At 43.5% G+C, this 16,511-nt stretch overlaps 1 protein-coding gene across 2 annotated transcripts in view; it reads left to right on the top strand.

The window, feature by feature from the left end:
* Window positions 1–8,297, top strand: part of LOC120906649 (cholesterol 7-desaturase nvd) — a 30,527-nt gene extending 22,230 nt beyond the window's left edge. The window contains exons 1-5 of one of the 2 annotated variants that reach the window (XM_040318482.1): window positions 5,057–5,518; window positions 6,048–6,414; window positions 6,503–7,212; window positions 7,320–7,611; window positions 7,702–8,297. In XM_040318482.1, the coding sequence (XP_040174416.1) occupies window positions 6,199–6,414; window positions 6,503–7,212; window positions 7,320–7,611; window positions 7,702–7,863 (1,380 nt within the window). In that variant the 5' untranslated portion in view covers window positions 5,057–5,518; window positions 6,048–6,198 and the 3' untranslated portion in view covers window positions 7,864–8,297. Of the gene's footprint in view, window positions 1–5,056; window positions 5,519–6,047; window positions 6,415–6,502; window positions 7,213–7,319; window positions 7,612–7,701 lie in introns of those variants that run through there. The other variant, XM_040318481.1, reaches the window with a different exon arrangement.
* The last annotated feature ends 8,214 nt before the right edge of the window (window positions 8,298–16,511 follow it).

The raw sequence follows: 16,511 nt of genomic DNA, 5'->3' as shown, positions 1-16,511 counted from the left end.
CTCTCGGGGGATCACCTCCTTAAGGTCGCTTTAAACCTTGCGTGAAAGGGAACGTAAAATTTTGGTTTTTTTTTTGCTATATTTCATTGAATTTTTATCAGAATATGGCTTATCGTACTCGAAAAGAAAGTATTTTCAATTCTCCAACTATTTAGTCTGTAAAAAAATGGAAAATTGTGAATTCGTGCTCGAATTTGTATTGCTCAATGTATTGCGGTGTATCTAGAACAAAGATGTCAAAGTGGTTGCGAGGACATTCCGTGTGACCCGGAACCGCTTGAATCAAAATTTATTTTGCATTTCGGTTATCCCTTACCTTCTCTTTATGCAGTAAGCACAAAAAATTCCAAAAACTGTTCGAGTTTTAACAAAAATAAAAAGTACATATTTCTGAAAACGAGCATTCACTTCCATTCATTCCGGACGCTAAATTGTTTAGAAAAAGGGTTGCAAAATCAAAGAAAATGTACTTGAACTCATTATACAGGGTTTTCCAAGTCACTTTCGAATGTAAACATTCAATTATTCACCGCCTCCAACATGTTTTTCAACAGAGGTTAAATGGTGTATTTGCTCAATAATGAAATTTCAATTTTTACACATAATTTTCAACACATTACTAATAATTGTGAAACTCAATCCAGCTTGAGTCGCGTTGAAAAGTGATGCTGAAGAAATTTTAAGTTATGATGACAGAAATGGAATATCAGATTGATGTGAATTAACATCATGCACGCGGTGAATAACAATGTTTACATTCGAAAGTGACTTGGAAACCCCTGTAAAAGTATGTTGGAAATGTGCACACTATTATTGTGAAAAATCATATCAACATTGTAATCAGCGTTTTCTTTTAAAAAAATCTTCCAAGGGCCACCAATGATCTATTCAGCATCGGTTGGAGACATTTGCCCCGAAGAGGCTAGAAGATTTTCGTGTCATTGATAAAACATAGAGGGATGGAAATTTGAAGGCCACGGTACATGAATCGAAATATTTAAAAAAATCAGTCAACAAGGTGTGAGGAGAGGGGCAAGCACTTTAACGTCAAAAAGATTTCAGCTCTGCGAGCTCAAATCTCCTACGAAATCTTCAACAGGAGCCCTAGGAATTTTCGCCTGGAGTTTTCGGTTCATGTACCGATGCCTTGAGGACCGTTGTACCGTCACCTGGGAAACAGGCAGTCAGAAGACGCGCGTGCTGCTCGATCGATGGTACGCTACGGAGAGAAACCTTTGACTAGATGAAGGCAGAAGGGTGTCGATGTGACACTAACATTGAACTTGACACCGCGCGTGGCTAGCACGCGGGTGCGTGTTGTGTAAGTTGCATGCAGGTCGAATCACGGACTCTATCTCACTCTCTGTTTGTTTCTCTCCCTCTTCCTCTCTCTCTATCTTTATGCATCTCTCTCCTTCACTCTTTCTTTCTTTCTTTATTTTCCTCTCTCTCTGTCTCTTCCTCTCTTTCTCCCTCTCTATCTCTCTCTCCCTCTATCTCTCTCTCTCTCTTTATCTCTTTCTCATTTTTCTTTCTCTCACTACCTCCAGCACAAACACATATAGACGGGTCCAAATACTATTTTAATACACTTATTTGGATCACCCGCCCTGTTACCCTCACTGTCACACAAGCGCCGATAACATTCGAACCTTTTTGCAACTGGTTACACGAGTTGTATCAAATTTTCGATAAGTCTATACCACCACCTCTGCCATTTTAGACCCAGTCTTTATGGGGGGGAGGGGGGAGGGGAAGGGCGGAGTTTCTTTTATTAGTTGGCTTGTGTTGCCTAGAGCGTAGAGCTTTCGCTCGGTGAGGATCAAGTGTTTTAGACGATTTGTACTTGTTGCTAAACAGCGAAAAGCTAAAAAACCGTTAAATAAAACCAAAACCGTTTTCCAATTGTTTTTTGTTGATGCATTATGTGTGTGTGAGTGTGTGTGAGAGAGAGAGAGAGAGAGAGAGAGAGAGAGAGAGAGAGAGAGAGAGAAAGAGAAGCAAGATGGAGAGAGAAAGAGTGAGACAGAGAGAAAATAAAGAGAGGAGAGGAAAGAGAGAGAGAAAGAGCAAGAAAGCAAGTATCAGACGAAGTTATTCATCACTACCCGCGAATTCTCTTTAATTCATTATGAATTAAAAAAATCCTTCAATTACCTAAATGTATTGGTTTTTCCTTTCTCCTCTTTCGCGCAAGCAGCGCAAGAAGAAGGATCGCGCCCGGGATCTTTAACAACGGGTGGGGTACTGGGCAAAGGTTACTTTTTGGTTTCTCCTTTCGGCTGTTTTGGGGGAGTGCTGGAATTTACGGGTCTGTTCTCGTGCGAAAGAACCTCCCGTTTCTGGAACCGTTGCGAAAACAATTGCTTCAGTTGTGTCGGAGAATTTAACGGCACGAAAGAAAGGGGGTCACATTTAGGTAGTTTTGCTTTTATCGTCCCGTCGTTGCCATAACTCTGGTTTTGCTGGGAAGAACGCAACGAGTAGTCCGGGACCACGCCACGCAACTCGCTAGGCTCTTGAACTTTCCGCTTTGTATTCAGAAGTAGGTTATTGCGTTCTAGATATGTTTCATCGTCTCCTTTCTCGCTCGCTCTCTAGTGCGGGTGCTTTGTTTTGGTTTTTGTAACGATTTAATGGCAAAGAAAGGAGGAAAGGAGGAATCGGCTGGAAAAGAATGCTTAACAAGCAATATTTGGATCTCCCGCAATGACAATTGGTCACACCATCATCATCATCTACATCAGGGGTCTCCAAACTACGGCCCGCGGGCCGCATGCGGCCCTTGAGAGCTTATAATGCGGCCCGCGATGATGTTGAAAAGGATAATATAAATATCCTATTAGTTTGAAAATTTTCATCATTTTTTTTTAATTTTTACTAAACCAAGACAAAAATCAAGTTACTATAAACGAAAACTGCAGAATTTTAAAATATTCATTAAGTATGTTCATACCAAAACGAGATTTAAACATTCTCATTACCAAAAGTAACGTCCAAATGGCCCTCAACAACGTTATTTACGAAGCAATGCGGCCCGCGAATTGAAAAGTTTGGAGAACCCTGATCTACATCATCATCATTACTTTTCTGGTCACCATTGATGCTCTGGTTCGTTTTTAACTGCATTCAATTGTGTCCTGATGTGGTTAACATTCACACGGGACAGGCTTGTCAAACCAGGGGGGAAGGCCACTTTCGTGCCGCTATGGCAAACTCGCTCGTAAACGAACTAGTACCACAAATAGGTAGCACGTGTCAAGACAGACGGCAGCAAAACTGTTCCGTGTTATGACCATAAAATAACAGCAATGACTTTTCGATTCACCGATTGAACTGAATAACAAATTAAAATAGATCAAGATGAAAAGGCATAAAGAATGGGAATGGAAGAGAGAGCAAGCGAGAAAAGATGTGCGTACGCGTGCACTCATGGTATCACTTTCGCATTGCTCCTATGAGTTAGGCAATCGGCACGGCACGGCTCTCGGTGCTTTCGCTTTTGATGGACTACACGTTGCCGTGGCCGAGTGCACTTGTCCTCAATTTACCCACCCTGGACAAAGCGTGTGCAGTACAGTGCACACTTGAGTTATGCTTCCAGTTGGACGATAAGAGTTTATGTTGGCAGATGTTTCGAGCTAAGTAAAAAAAAAAACAAGACGTTAATCCATTGTTGGAAGAATGCAATCCTCAATTATCTTCCTGAGATCTTAACTCATAAAATCTCGTCCATATCTTGTTCTTTAACCGCTTATAATATCGACTGCATTGCATTTCCGGTTGCGTTGCGACTCATGCATTATGCAACAATTTCCAGAATCCAGCAATTCCGCCCGGACGGATGACACCGGTGTGCCGTTAATCATTGAACGTTATCACCCCATTCCCTGCGACTTCCTATCGATCAAAAACGGTCACCCCTCCCCCTAGCGGGCCGATAAGTGACGCTCACGTAGCTATTTTATGCGACCTAAGCTGACAGAGTGTGTATAAATGTGTGTAGCTGAATTTGGGGCAAAAATGCCACCAAGCTGTGTTTTGTTTTAGTAAAACTTTAGTAAAATGATCAAATCAATATAAATATGTTTTTGTTCCAGCGACTAGATGTATTGAACCGAATTTCATATAGAAAAGTCGACTTTTCTCAATGTTTTCAACTATGTTGTTATGTTATGTTGTTTAGCAAAATTGATCGGAAAATTCTAGTTTTATCACATGAGCTCAATAAAATTAACCGCATCAAATAAGCTTGCAAATCTCATTACATCAAAGAACCGAGGAAATATCTTTACCCACAAAAAGCTGAGAAAAAGTTTAATGTTTCGTGGAGTTAGTTGAAAAAAAAATGGTCGCTAAGATTTACAAATTAAAAAAAAAAAACTTTTGTGGCGATTGAGCCAACTCCATTTGGGGCAAAAGTGCTACTCTGTGTGCCCGGAGCTGTAAAAAAATGATTAAATTGTATTGTATGGCGGTATTGTGCGCTGTTATGAGCGGATTACGCCCCTCAAAAGCTGGCCAGTAGCTAGGATATTGCGATTCAGTTCGTAGACAACATAGGGTAGATAGGCGACTCAAAAAATGTAGGAATACATACACTAGTGTCACACACGTAAATAAATCCAATTATCCAAGGAATTATTTTATTTTATCCTGGTGGCCATTGTTCCCTATACGGGTGGCGCATTTGCCCCATAGCCCAAGAAAAATCACGTCTTTTTCAAACCATATTAAAATGCTTACAAAAACAGTTATGTTTGCACTTATTTTTGCACACTTTTTATAAAAAAAGTTTTAATGAGTTATATCATGAAATACTTAAGGTGGCACATTTGCTCCAAATTCCGCATATCATTTACAAACAGTGTGCAGGTGTTCGCTTGGCGCACTTAGACTTTACCGTACATAGGGGGGCGTTGGGTTTGAAGGGTGGTTTATCGTACGCCAATGACGTTTCACAGGAATAGAAGATTGCGTGAGATGGCATTTTCCTCACGCGATTTTTTATTGTTTCAATTCAGTGCAATGAAGAACGGGAAGAAGAGCTCCTGTCCGTTACAACTACCCCCGAAATTGAAGAGGCGTGGAGTAATTACTACGAGGAGTGGCTAATTTCTCAATGGAATGCCTTGTTTGCAGAGGTAGGTGCCCTTGGTATAGTATCGCCTCAACCATGTGCAAGCTGGATGAGTCGCGCAGGGGTATCCAAACTTTACCGCTACACTTCTGGTGAGTTCGCTGATTTTGTATTTATCTGTTCGCCACCACATTGCTGACTTGATTAGTAATCTAAATCGCTATCTTAAATTCAAACACCTGGGGCGAGGGTGACATTGGGTTGAGGGGGAGTGGGGCGAAGACAAGCAACAGAGGCGAAACTAATCATCGGGCTTTGGTTGAGGGCTAGCCGAACGGTAGAGCGCGCTGGAACAGAAGTAACAGAAACGTGCCCTAGACAGGACGCACCACAGACGCTCGACCGACGCAGAACCAGCGAGTTGGAGTTTTGTGCAAGGTAAGGTTCAGCGTAAATAAGGCGGAGCAGGATGGGCGGCCTCTATCGCTCGCCATGTCATTGTCAAGCCAGACTAGGAAAAGGGTGACAACAGCGTGTTTTCGGTGCAAGCTCGGTACAATTGATTCCACTCTATTCAAATTCTCTTGATCTCCAAAACAACCTGGGTATCCTGGGGCGCATAGCGGACGATCGATAGCACATTAAGTCAGCAGGCCGGGCAGGATTAGGTCGCTCTTGTTCGACTTGGGTGAGGGAACGAAGGGCACGCAATCATCCCGAGAGAGGTACATGAATGCGAGAAAACCAAGCAAAGAGAGCACAAGAGTGTTCGATGTGTGTGTGTGTGTGTGTGTGTTTTTTTTTGTGTGTGCCTTCAACTGCTACTCCGTTGGCCGTCTTTGCAGTGTTATTCTTAGGTCCTGTTTTGCTCCGTGCGCTTTAATTCTACCGCCCATGTGATTGATACGCATACGTTGTTGATGGAGCTCGGTTTGCTCGCTTCTTTCTCTCCTACACGCCCTGATAGACGACACGGGCCTCAAGCGGGACGAGACTTGCGGGACGAGACTTGCGGGACGAGACTTGCCGGACGAGCGACGGCAGCATTGGTTGGTTGGTTCTGCTCTAGTACAGCTACAGTCCACACGTCGCGGACGGTGATCAGTCGGTTCGGCGCGATGGAGAAGCTCGGTTCGATGATGGAGTACCGGTTGAAGACGTTCACTGGCTGGATGGGAAGGTCAGGCAACGGCAGTCTGGAGGAGCTGCTCAACGATGCCTGCGACACACTCGTGCTGTGGCCGTGGGTGACCGTGCTCTGGTACGGCGGGCTGGGACTCGTCCTGTCCTACGGCCTGTATCTGTTCTACTATCAAGTGTTGGTGTGGAAACGGGTAAGTTTTACGACATCAATGTCCCTCCCAACCTACTTCCTGCGCTACAGCAACCAGCTCAATTCTCACCGTCAATCACACGCACCAGGACCTTACCGATATTGGCTACAATCACATCCTTGATGCGGCGCGCATTGGCAAGAGCGATCGCACGCGCGTCGACACGATCAACCGGGCACGGCGGCTACGCAAAATCGGCGACCGGTTGCCGCCCCCGTACCCGAACGGTTGGTTCTCGGTACTTGAGTCGGAGAATCTAACCCGTGGGGAGGCGAAGAGCGTCGACTGTCTTGGCCAAAATCTGGTTGTCTTCCGGACGGAGGCGGGCGAGGTGAACGTGCTCGATGCGTACTGTCCGCATCTCGGCGCCAACCTGGGCGTCGGAGGCATCGTCCGGGGTGACTGCATTGAGTGCCCTTTCCACCACTGGTCGTTCAGTGGCCAGGATGGGCAGTGCACGAACATCCCGTACAGCAAGTCCGGCACGGTGCCGAAGGTGGCCCGGCTTCGCAAATGGCGCTCGCTCGAGGTGAATGGGTTTATTTTCGTGTGGCACCACGTCGACCCGGAAGTGGAACCGTGGACGATCAACGTGGTGCAGGAAATCGAGGACGGGCGCTGGGTGTATTACGGCAAGAACGAATTCCTGGTTAACTGCCACATCCAGGATGTGCCGGAAAACGGTGCGGACGTGGCGCATCTCTCTGCCGTCCATGGGCCGAACATGATATCGGGCAGTGACATTCGATATTCACGGCCTGCCTGGGCCGATTTTGGTATGCACTCGTGGTTCGCAAGGTAAGATCTGCGCTGAGTGCCCATCTGGCGCATCTGAGTGCCCATGCACTCCCTATGATGTGATCGAGGTAGTAGCCTGATTTTTGCTTGCTTTTTTTTACTCTTAGCTGGAAAGCGCCGGAAGAAGGTGAGCCAATGCACATCGCCAAGATGGACCTGGTGCACTCGTTCCGGATTTTCAATAAGTTTGAGATGGGGAAGATTGACGTTCGTGCGTATCAGATTGGGCCCGGCTACGTGCAGCTCATGATGAATACCAGCATGGGACCGTTCGTAGTGCTGCAGACGGTCACGCCGATCGAGCCGCTCGTGCAGAAGGTGATCCATCGGTTCTACGCGCCTCGCAGCATGTGGAATGCCATCTTCCAGAAGTTTGCTATCCTGGCGGAGAGTATCATGGTGAGTAAAAATATGTGACTGGGAGGGTGGTTTACCTTCCAGGCGTATTACTTTGTATATAATTTTGGGTTTGTGATTTGCTCGTTACAGTTCGAACGTGACATGATGGTCTGGAACCACAAGCAGTTCATCGATAACCCCCTTCTAATCAAGGAGGATCGTCTGATCAAGAGCTACCGGAAGTGGTATAGCCAGTTCTATTCCGAAAATAGTATGAGCTTTACGATGGCAAAGGAGAAGCTTGACTGGTGAGGTGCAGAGATACCAAACCAAACCCAAATACACACATGTCAGAGAGAAAAGTGTTAAAAAAAATCCGATACTCTTTCCTGACGACAGTGAGCACCTTCCATCCCCTTAAAAAACTAAAAACTAACTGCTAAATGTCCAAGGCTCTACTCAAAGAAGGGACAACGGATAGGGGAGGAATAATGGTGCAGTGATCTTTTTTTTGTACTTAGTGCGTTCCGAATCGACAATAGGTTGAATCTGATTAGCTAACAATACTAATCAAATTATTAGTATTAGAAACTAATTAGCTTATAATACCCACAAAAATGTGTCGTATTCGAAAGTGACTTAGAGAGCTTCGGGAGAGAGCTTCATCCTACTAAATGACAAAGTTACCATGTTAGCGATAGGATTATTATCGAGAATAAAGATAATCAGTTTTCTATTTTATTTCACATCGTATTGCCTGCCTAGCGAAGGGTGCGCCTGATCTTGTTCATCCACAATTTTATTGAAATTGATATAACACTCGTCCTCCATTGGTAAACCACTTGATTCATATTATATAAATATCGGAAGCTGGAACGTCAAGCTGGAAAAATGTCATTTCTATCAAACTGAAATTGTCTATTTGGGGCATGTAGTAGATCGCAACGGAATACGTCCTGACCCAGAGAAGCTGAAAACCATCGCATCTATTCCAGCACCAACGAACATTTCCGAATTAAGATCGTTCTTAGGAGCTGTGATTTTCTACGGCCGATTTGTGAGAAACATGCATGAACTCAGACACCCGTTAGATCAACTGCTAAAGAAGGATACGAGGTGGAAGTAGAATTCGGATTGTCAAACATCGTTCGAAAAATTCAAGAAAGTACTGCAATCTGTCTTACTGTTGACACATTATGATCCGAATCTTCCTATCATCGTTGCAGCAGATGCGTCTAGCACCGGCGTTGGCGCAGTTATTTTTCATAAATTTCCAAACGGATATTTGAAAGCCATTCAACATGCTTCAAGAACATTAACGTCTGCAGAACAAGGCTACGGACTAGGCATGTGTAAAATGAACGAGAATCGCACCGTTCGAACACCCAACCAGCAAAACCGAAGCTATTGGAAAACTTTCATGTGTGCCAAAGCGAGAGAGCATGTCTTCTTTCTCTAGATTTTGGACGGCACAACGCCGATCGTGTGGTGTATGAACGAAAAACGGGAGAAGGGGAAACCGATCGGTTATAACGGATCAGATCGAACGCGTTCAGTTAACTGAATTCATCGAAGGAGCCCCGTGTAAAAAATTTTTACTTTAAGCTTTCCTCAAGTTTTTACACTAGCAGCAGCTAAAGTAGAAACTTTCAGTACGGCACAAACCGACGCACACATTCAAATGCTTGGATTGCTGGTCCTGCTCACGCATACATTTGTATTTATCCCTCCCCTTATATTTTCGGATTGCTGGTTGTAGTAGTGACGCTTTTTCTTTTTGCTTTATGCACACTTTCGCATGCTGTTTATTGGTGTTAGTCTTTCCACATGCGTTTTGGCACACTCACACTCTGTACACGGCTGGATGCTTCACCCCCTACAATTGTAGCGGTTCCGTTACCCTTCCTCTCGTTCCTCCTTCTGCCCTTCTCGCTAGGACATCCTCGACTGGTGCTGCGCGTGTTCAGCCGGCGCCTGTCTGAAAAGGTCTTTTAAGACTTTTAAGCATGGCGGTGGTAGTCTCATGGTGTGGGGATGCTTCTCCTACTATGGGATGGGTCCGTTGGTAATCCACGGTAATTTGAATCGGTTTGGGTATCGAGATATTCTTGATACTCATTTGCTATCACACGCTAGGAAAAACCTTCCTCGGTCTTGGATTTTTATGCAAGACAACGATTCTAAGCATACTTCCGGGACTGTTCAAACTTGGCTTGCTGACAATAATGTCAAAACAATGAAGTGGCCTGCCCTTAGCCCGGATCTCAATCCCATTGAGAACCTCTGGGCAATATTCAAGAAGAGGCTGGGTAAAAACATACCGGAAGATCTGGATCACCTCTTCGATCACATGCAAAAGGTGTGGAGAAAAATTCCACCAAAAACGATCCAGAAACTGGTGATGTCGATGCGTCAACGCATGATTAATGTCATTGTTGGCGACGGCAATAAGATCAAGAACTGAGCTTATTGCATTTTTGAATAGGGATCACTGCTCGCAAGAGCGGTGGTCCTGTCCGAAACGACATGTAAACACACACACACATACACACACACACACACACACACACACACACACACACACACACACACACACACACACACACACACACACACACACACACACACACACACACACACACACACACACACACACACACACACACACACACACACACACACACACACACACACACACACACACACACACACACACACACACACACACACACACACACACACACACACACACACACACACACACACACACACACACACACACACACACACACACACACACACACACACACACACACACACACACACACACACACACACACACACACACACATGGGCAAAACGATTCTTTTCACCGAACGCGAACGAACTAGTTCGCTCACCAAAAAGAACCGAACGCGAACGACGATTCTTTCGTTCTTTGTTTCATGAGGTTTTTATTCACAAAGAACGCTCGTTATTTTTTTCATTTACCCACCATAGACGCATACTGTAGCCAAAGAAGTACTCATTCTGCGGTTGAAACCAATCATTTAAAAACATTAAACACTCGACTGTCTGGCCAACACAATCCATCGCAAAAACGACCAAAAACTAGCGTGTAAAAAACTAATACGAGCAAAAATGTCTCCTGCATATATTGTACCCCATGCCTTATGCACACTTAAGGATTCTATTAACAAAAAACTACTTAAATATGGATCAACATGATGAGCGCAATCAATTCAGTTCAGTTCATTCGCGAACAATGACTACAGTCTGTTCCCGAGTTACGCAGTTTCTGCGTTCCCAACGAATCCGCGTAACTCGAATATCCGCGTAAGTCGAATTTCACGTTTTTTGACTAAAATTCTATTGAATACTCCGAGTTTTTGATTTAATGTAGTACTTTTATACACTTTATCATTTATTTGTTATGATTCGTGCAGAAAATTCTAATATTTCTGGCTTTAAAGCGGTTTCAATTTGTTAGCAAAAATGCAATTCAAACCGAACTTGAAGCAAATTGTACTGATTTGACATTTGATCTGTCAAATTAAGAAAACCGCGTATCTCCGAATCCGCGTAAGTCGAGAACCGTGTAACTCGGGAACAGACTGTAATCCGTTTGAACGGGCTCGATCTATTGAATTATATAGGTGTGTGTGTGTGTGTGTGTGTGTGTGTGTGTGTGTGTGTGTGACCAGTGTGTTTCGAGAAATGTGCCGCAGATTCAGCATTGCATCCGATGAATTCAGGTATCATCAACGTTTTGAAGCATCATACCGCAATCTTGGCTTTGGCTAAGACAGATTCGGGAAGGGGTCCCGCGGTCTTGAGATAAAGTGTGAAACCCTGTAATGGTACGCAGTTCACCAGCTTTGAATTCCAAGCATTTTGCAAACAATTGGGTATTTGTCACATCCGTACTGCACCATACCATCGGCAGTCAAACGGTTTGGCAGAACGTTTCGTGGACACACTAAAGCGTACATTGCGAAAAATTCGAGCAGGAGGAGAGACTTTAGATGATGCTTTGCAGACTTTTTTGTAAGTTTATCGAACCACACCTACACCAGATAAGTCTCTAGCTGAATTGATGTTTCAGCGGCCTATTCGAACAGTTCAGTCATTATTACTACCTCCAGTTTCACGGTCACGAAATGAAAGGCCAGAAGCTGGTAGAAAATTCTTCGCTCCTGGAGAAGCGGTTTATGCCCAAGTCCACCGCAATAATTCCTGGGAGTGGAAACCGGCATCAATAGTCGAACGAGTCGGTAGAGTGAATTACAACGTGTTTTTGGAAGACAACCAGCGAATTATTCGCTCACATGCAAATCAACTGAAGAAGCGTCTACAGGAGGAAACATCGTGTGGAAATAGAAATTGTCACGACACTGGAAATTTGTTAACTATTTTCTTTGACGAGTTTGGATTGGGAACTCCACAGGCAGTTGAAAACTCAATTGACATGACTGAACAAGAACATTACTATTCAGCTGATGAAGAGTCCGCTGAAGAAATTGAAGGAGAAAATTGGCAAACATAATCGTCCACAGTTACTACTCAAGCCACTCCACCGATGCCTGCATTTTCTGCTCAACCCGTGATAGCGGAGAGACCCCGAAGAATTCGTAGGCTACCAGCCAGGGAGCCGTATTGGCTGAATTAAGGGGGGAGATGTTGCATAGTAACACGCATAAACGCAGTAACATTGCAAGACTCGATCAGAGTACACATTGAGTGAATAAAGATGATTCCATTCTGAACTAAGGAATAAAGCAGTTGTGTTTTTCTCAAGATATATTCCCTATGACATATCACAATACAAAAAGTTTTGTTTTCAAAATCGTAACACTATTTTTCAATATCGGTATAAGCCATTTCGATCTGTCAGTTTGGCGGGCTCTCGCCACTATGGGATAGAAAGAAATTAAATACGTCAAAATGTTCAATGATTGATGGTTTGTTTTCCGTTAAAACGTGTTTTAACGTGCAAATAACAATTATTAAATTCATTAAAACAAATTCAAACTATTTATAGTTTTGTGCATTTGATGGTTTCCATATTGTATTCGTTGGAATGATGTAGAAAACATCACTCACTGATGCTAACACATCATTGCTAACGGGAAATCGATCACCAACTAAACGAGAAATGTTGCAAGTCCTTATGTCCATATTCGACCCTCTTGGGCAAATTGCACATTTTTTGAGATACCTCAAGGTGGTCTTGCAGGCAGTGGCGGATTTAACGGTGCGCGGACTGAGCGGCCGCGGGGGGCCCCGTCAATGTAGGGGCCCCGTGTAAGGAAGTCCAGCATATAGAACAATGTGTACAGTGGTCTCAGCAAGAGCTTCTGTGCTAGTTAGGGGCCCCATGGATGAAGGGACTCATAAACTATAGGGGCCCAGTACAGGGATTCTGAGCACACCCACCCCCCCTCCGCCAGCAAACCATTGAAGTGTGTTTGATTCAAAACCTAATGCAACAATAAGCACCCCCCCCCCCCCCCCCCGCTCGACACCAACCGGGGGGCCTCCACTCCTTTTAACGCTTAGGGCCCCCAACACCCTAAATCCGCCACTGCTTACAGGATGTTTGGCGCTCAGGAGTTGATTGGGATGAACCAGTACATATTTAAAAATGGAAGAAGTGGATGATATGGATAAAACTTCTGCCACAAATCGAACAAGTAAAAATAACCCGATGCTATTCCCAGCCATATTCCATCAATGATGCTGAAGATGTTCAACTACATACATTCGTAGATGCTGGAGGGAGCGGAATGGCGGCCATTGTCTTTTTGAGAGTCGTTCATGGACAAAACGTTCGCGGTTCCATCGTAACATCAAAAACAAAGGTGGCACCATTGAAACTAACGTCAATCCCGAGAATGGAGTTGCAAGCAGTTCTTATTGGAGCTCGACTAGCAAGCACAGTTGAAAAGGCTTTTAAGATCAAAATATCCCGCAGAATTTTCTGGAGTGATTCAAGAGACGTTTTATGTTGGATTAATTCCGATCACCGCCGATATAGTCTTTTCGTTGGCTTCCGTAACCGTAACTGGCGTATCCGAGATCCTTGAGCTGTCGGAAAGTAAGGAATGGCGATATATACCCAGCACGCAAAATGTAGACGATGATGCTACAAAATGGACTCACCCGCCAAATCTATCTAATGATAGTCGATGGTTCAAGGGACCTGATTTCTTATATGAAGACGAACATAAATGGCCTTATGCTGATAATATAAATAACTCAACAGATAATGAACTAAAAGCTAATGTGTTAGTTCATACGGTTTCTGCCACACCAACCATACATGTAGAGAAATATTCTAGCTGGTGGCAAATAAAAAAAAGTGGTGGGATGGATTAAGCGATTTGTACATAATATTCGTAACAGATTACATGTCAATCGAGGGCCATTGCGAACGAGTGAATTAGGCGAGGCGGAAACTTATATTATACAATTAGCGCAGAGAGAATGCTACGGCATGGAGTATAATGAACTTAAACGATTCACAACATCCGCAAATAGTGATACACTATAGCTTCCACAAAAAAGCGTATTATATAAACTCTCCTTGGCTTGATCGAGAAGGAGTTATAAGAATGAAATTCCGAGTAGCAGCATGTCATTACGCCACACAAGATGCAAAATTTTTCCTTACAGACATTACGTTACAAAAATAATAGTTTTACACTACCACGTTAAGTACCACCATCTCAATGTTAAAACAGTGATAAACGAATTGCGTCAGAAGTATTGAATTAGTCGGCTCCGCCCATTGTTCAACAACGTACGTAGGAATTGCCAACATTGTAAAAATGAAAAAGCAGAACCGAACCCACCACGCATGAGTGATCTACCACCAGGACGTCTAGAAGTTTTTTCCAGACCATTCACACATACAGGCATCGATTACTTTGGACCCATAGAAGTCGTATTGGGCAGAAGTAAACAAAAGAGATGGGTAATGTTGGATATCTGTCTCACGACTAGGGTTTTACATCTTGAGTTAGTTCGAACTCTAACAACGAGCTCTTGTATAATAGCTCTAAGAAATTTCAAAAGAGTTTGTAGACGCCGATACGGAATGGGAGTTTATTACACCAGCAGCACCACACATGGGTGGCAGTTGGGAAAAGTTAATACGCACAGTAAAGTCAAACCTTATGGCGGCGTGTACTTCCAAGAAGTTATCAGATGAAATTCTCAACAACCTTCTCATTGAAATTGAAAACGTAGTAAACTCACGACCACTTACGCATGTCCCAAGTGCCACAAATCCACTAAACGACCACTAAACGGCTTCTAAACGGCTCAAGTTCTCTACCTAAACGGAATATAGAAAGACTTCGTTTAGCAGACGGCAAACGACTCATGCATTCTAAAAATAGCAAAAAAGCTGGTGGCGCTCTCTGTTGGTGGGATACCCCAACCAGTTGAGCTTCATCGCTTGGAGGAGAGCTTTCTCATTTCCTCTGTACTGTTGTATGGTTTCGCATTGAAGTTATGCATCGCTAGAACTAGAACGGCGATACGATTGTTTAAATACTAAACTCCTACGGAAACCACCAGCACTGAAGCAAGTGAGATTTGAGTAATGGTCGTTGGTGTTGATACCCACGTATCTGGCCACACGACCATTTATATAGATTTTTGCTCAGAAAGTTAGAAGGCTATATAGGTCATAATAAGAAGAAACTTGTCGAAACACATTGCAAGAAAAGGATAGCAATATAATGATGAGTTGTAATACGCCATCTATTGATCAAACCAATGAAGCTGTGGAGCTTTCATTTTTTTCTATGGATATTCAATTTTCCAGTCGTTTAAGCTTAATCTGTGGCGCTTGGGTTGCTACCACTCTTCCTCTTGGCCAACAGTTCCTTGGTAGCTTTGGATCAACTATCAGCACGATATCGTCGATTTTGATTGGATTAGCTGTCATTTCTAGTGCTGTCATTTCTCAACAGCACGGAGAAACGGAAAGCCGGATAAAAGGTACCCGAATAAACGGCGCTCCACTGTAATGCCGACCATATATTCTCTTATATTTCATTTATTGATTAAGTTTTTTTCATTTTATTATAAAAATAACGGTCAAATTGAAATTTGGAATCGCTTGAATTTGACTCGAAAATAAGCACCCAAGTGCCACAAATCCACTAAACGACCACTAAACGGCTTCTAAACGACTCAAGTTCTCTACCTAAACGGAATATAGAAAGACTTCGTTTAGCAGACGGCAAACGACTCATGCATTCTAAAAATACAGTAGAGCGTCGATTATCCGGGGGCGGATTAACTGGCGGGCGGTTTAACCGTGCACATAAATGTGACAGCTGTTCAAGCGTACAGCGAACATTTGCAGCGTTAGCCAAGTGGCCAACCAGTTTTTTGTATAGGTCTGTAGTGTCTAGTAGTGTTTTCGAAATTCATTTTTGTTCATAAACAGTTGTAAAACCTATAGTTATTGATTAAAATAATATTCTACTAACGATTAATCGATTGATTCAAAGTAAATTAATCATAAAACTAGTGTATTTTACAATTTTTATATGAATTTGACATTTCTTGGACCATTATCCATGCAAATCGATTAACCGGCAACCGTCCGGTCCCGAGCTACCCGGATAATCAACGTTCTACTGTAGCAAAAAAGCTGGTGGCGCTATCTGTTGGTGGGATACCCCAACCAGTTGAGCTTCATCGCTTGGAGGAGAGCTTTCTCATTTCCTCTGTACTGTTGTATGGTTTCGCATTGAAGTTATGCATCGCTAGAACTAGAACGGCGATACGATTGTTTAAATACTAAACTCCTACGGAAACCACCAGCACTGAAGCAAGTGAGATTTGAGTAATGGTCGTTGGTGTTGATACCCACGTATCTGGCCACACGACCATTTATATAGATTTTTGCTCGGAAAGTTATAAGGCTATATAGGTCATGA

This window comes from Anopheles arabiensis, chromosome X (genome assembly GCF_016920715.1).
Source record: "Anopheles arabiensis isolate DONGOLA chromosome X, AaraD3, whole genome shotgun sequence".
Classification (NCBI taxonomy): Eukaryota; Metazoa; Arthropoda; class Insecta; order Diptera; family Culicidae; genus Anopheles; species Anopheles arabiensis.
The sequence above is the reverse complement of the archived record's forward strand: the minus strand, read 5'-3'. Positions and strand labels throughout refer to the sequence as shown.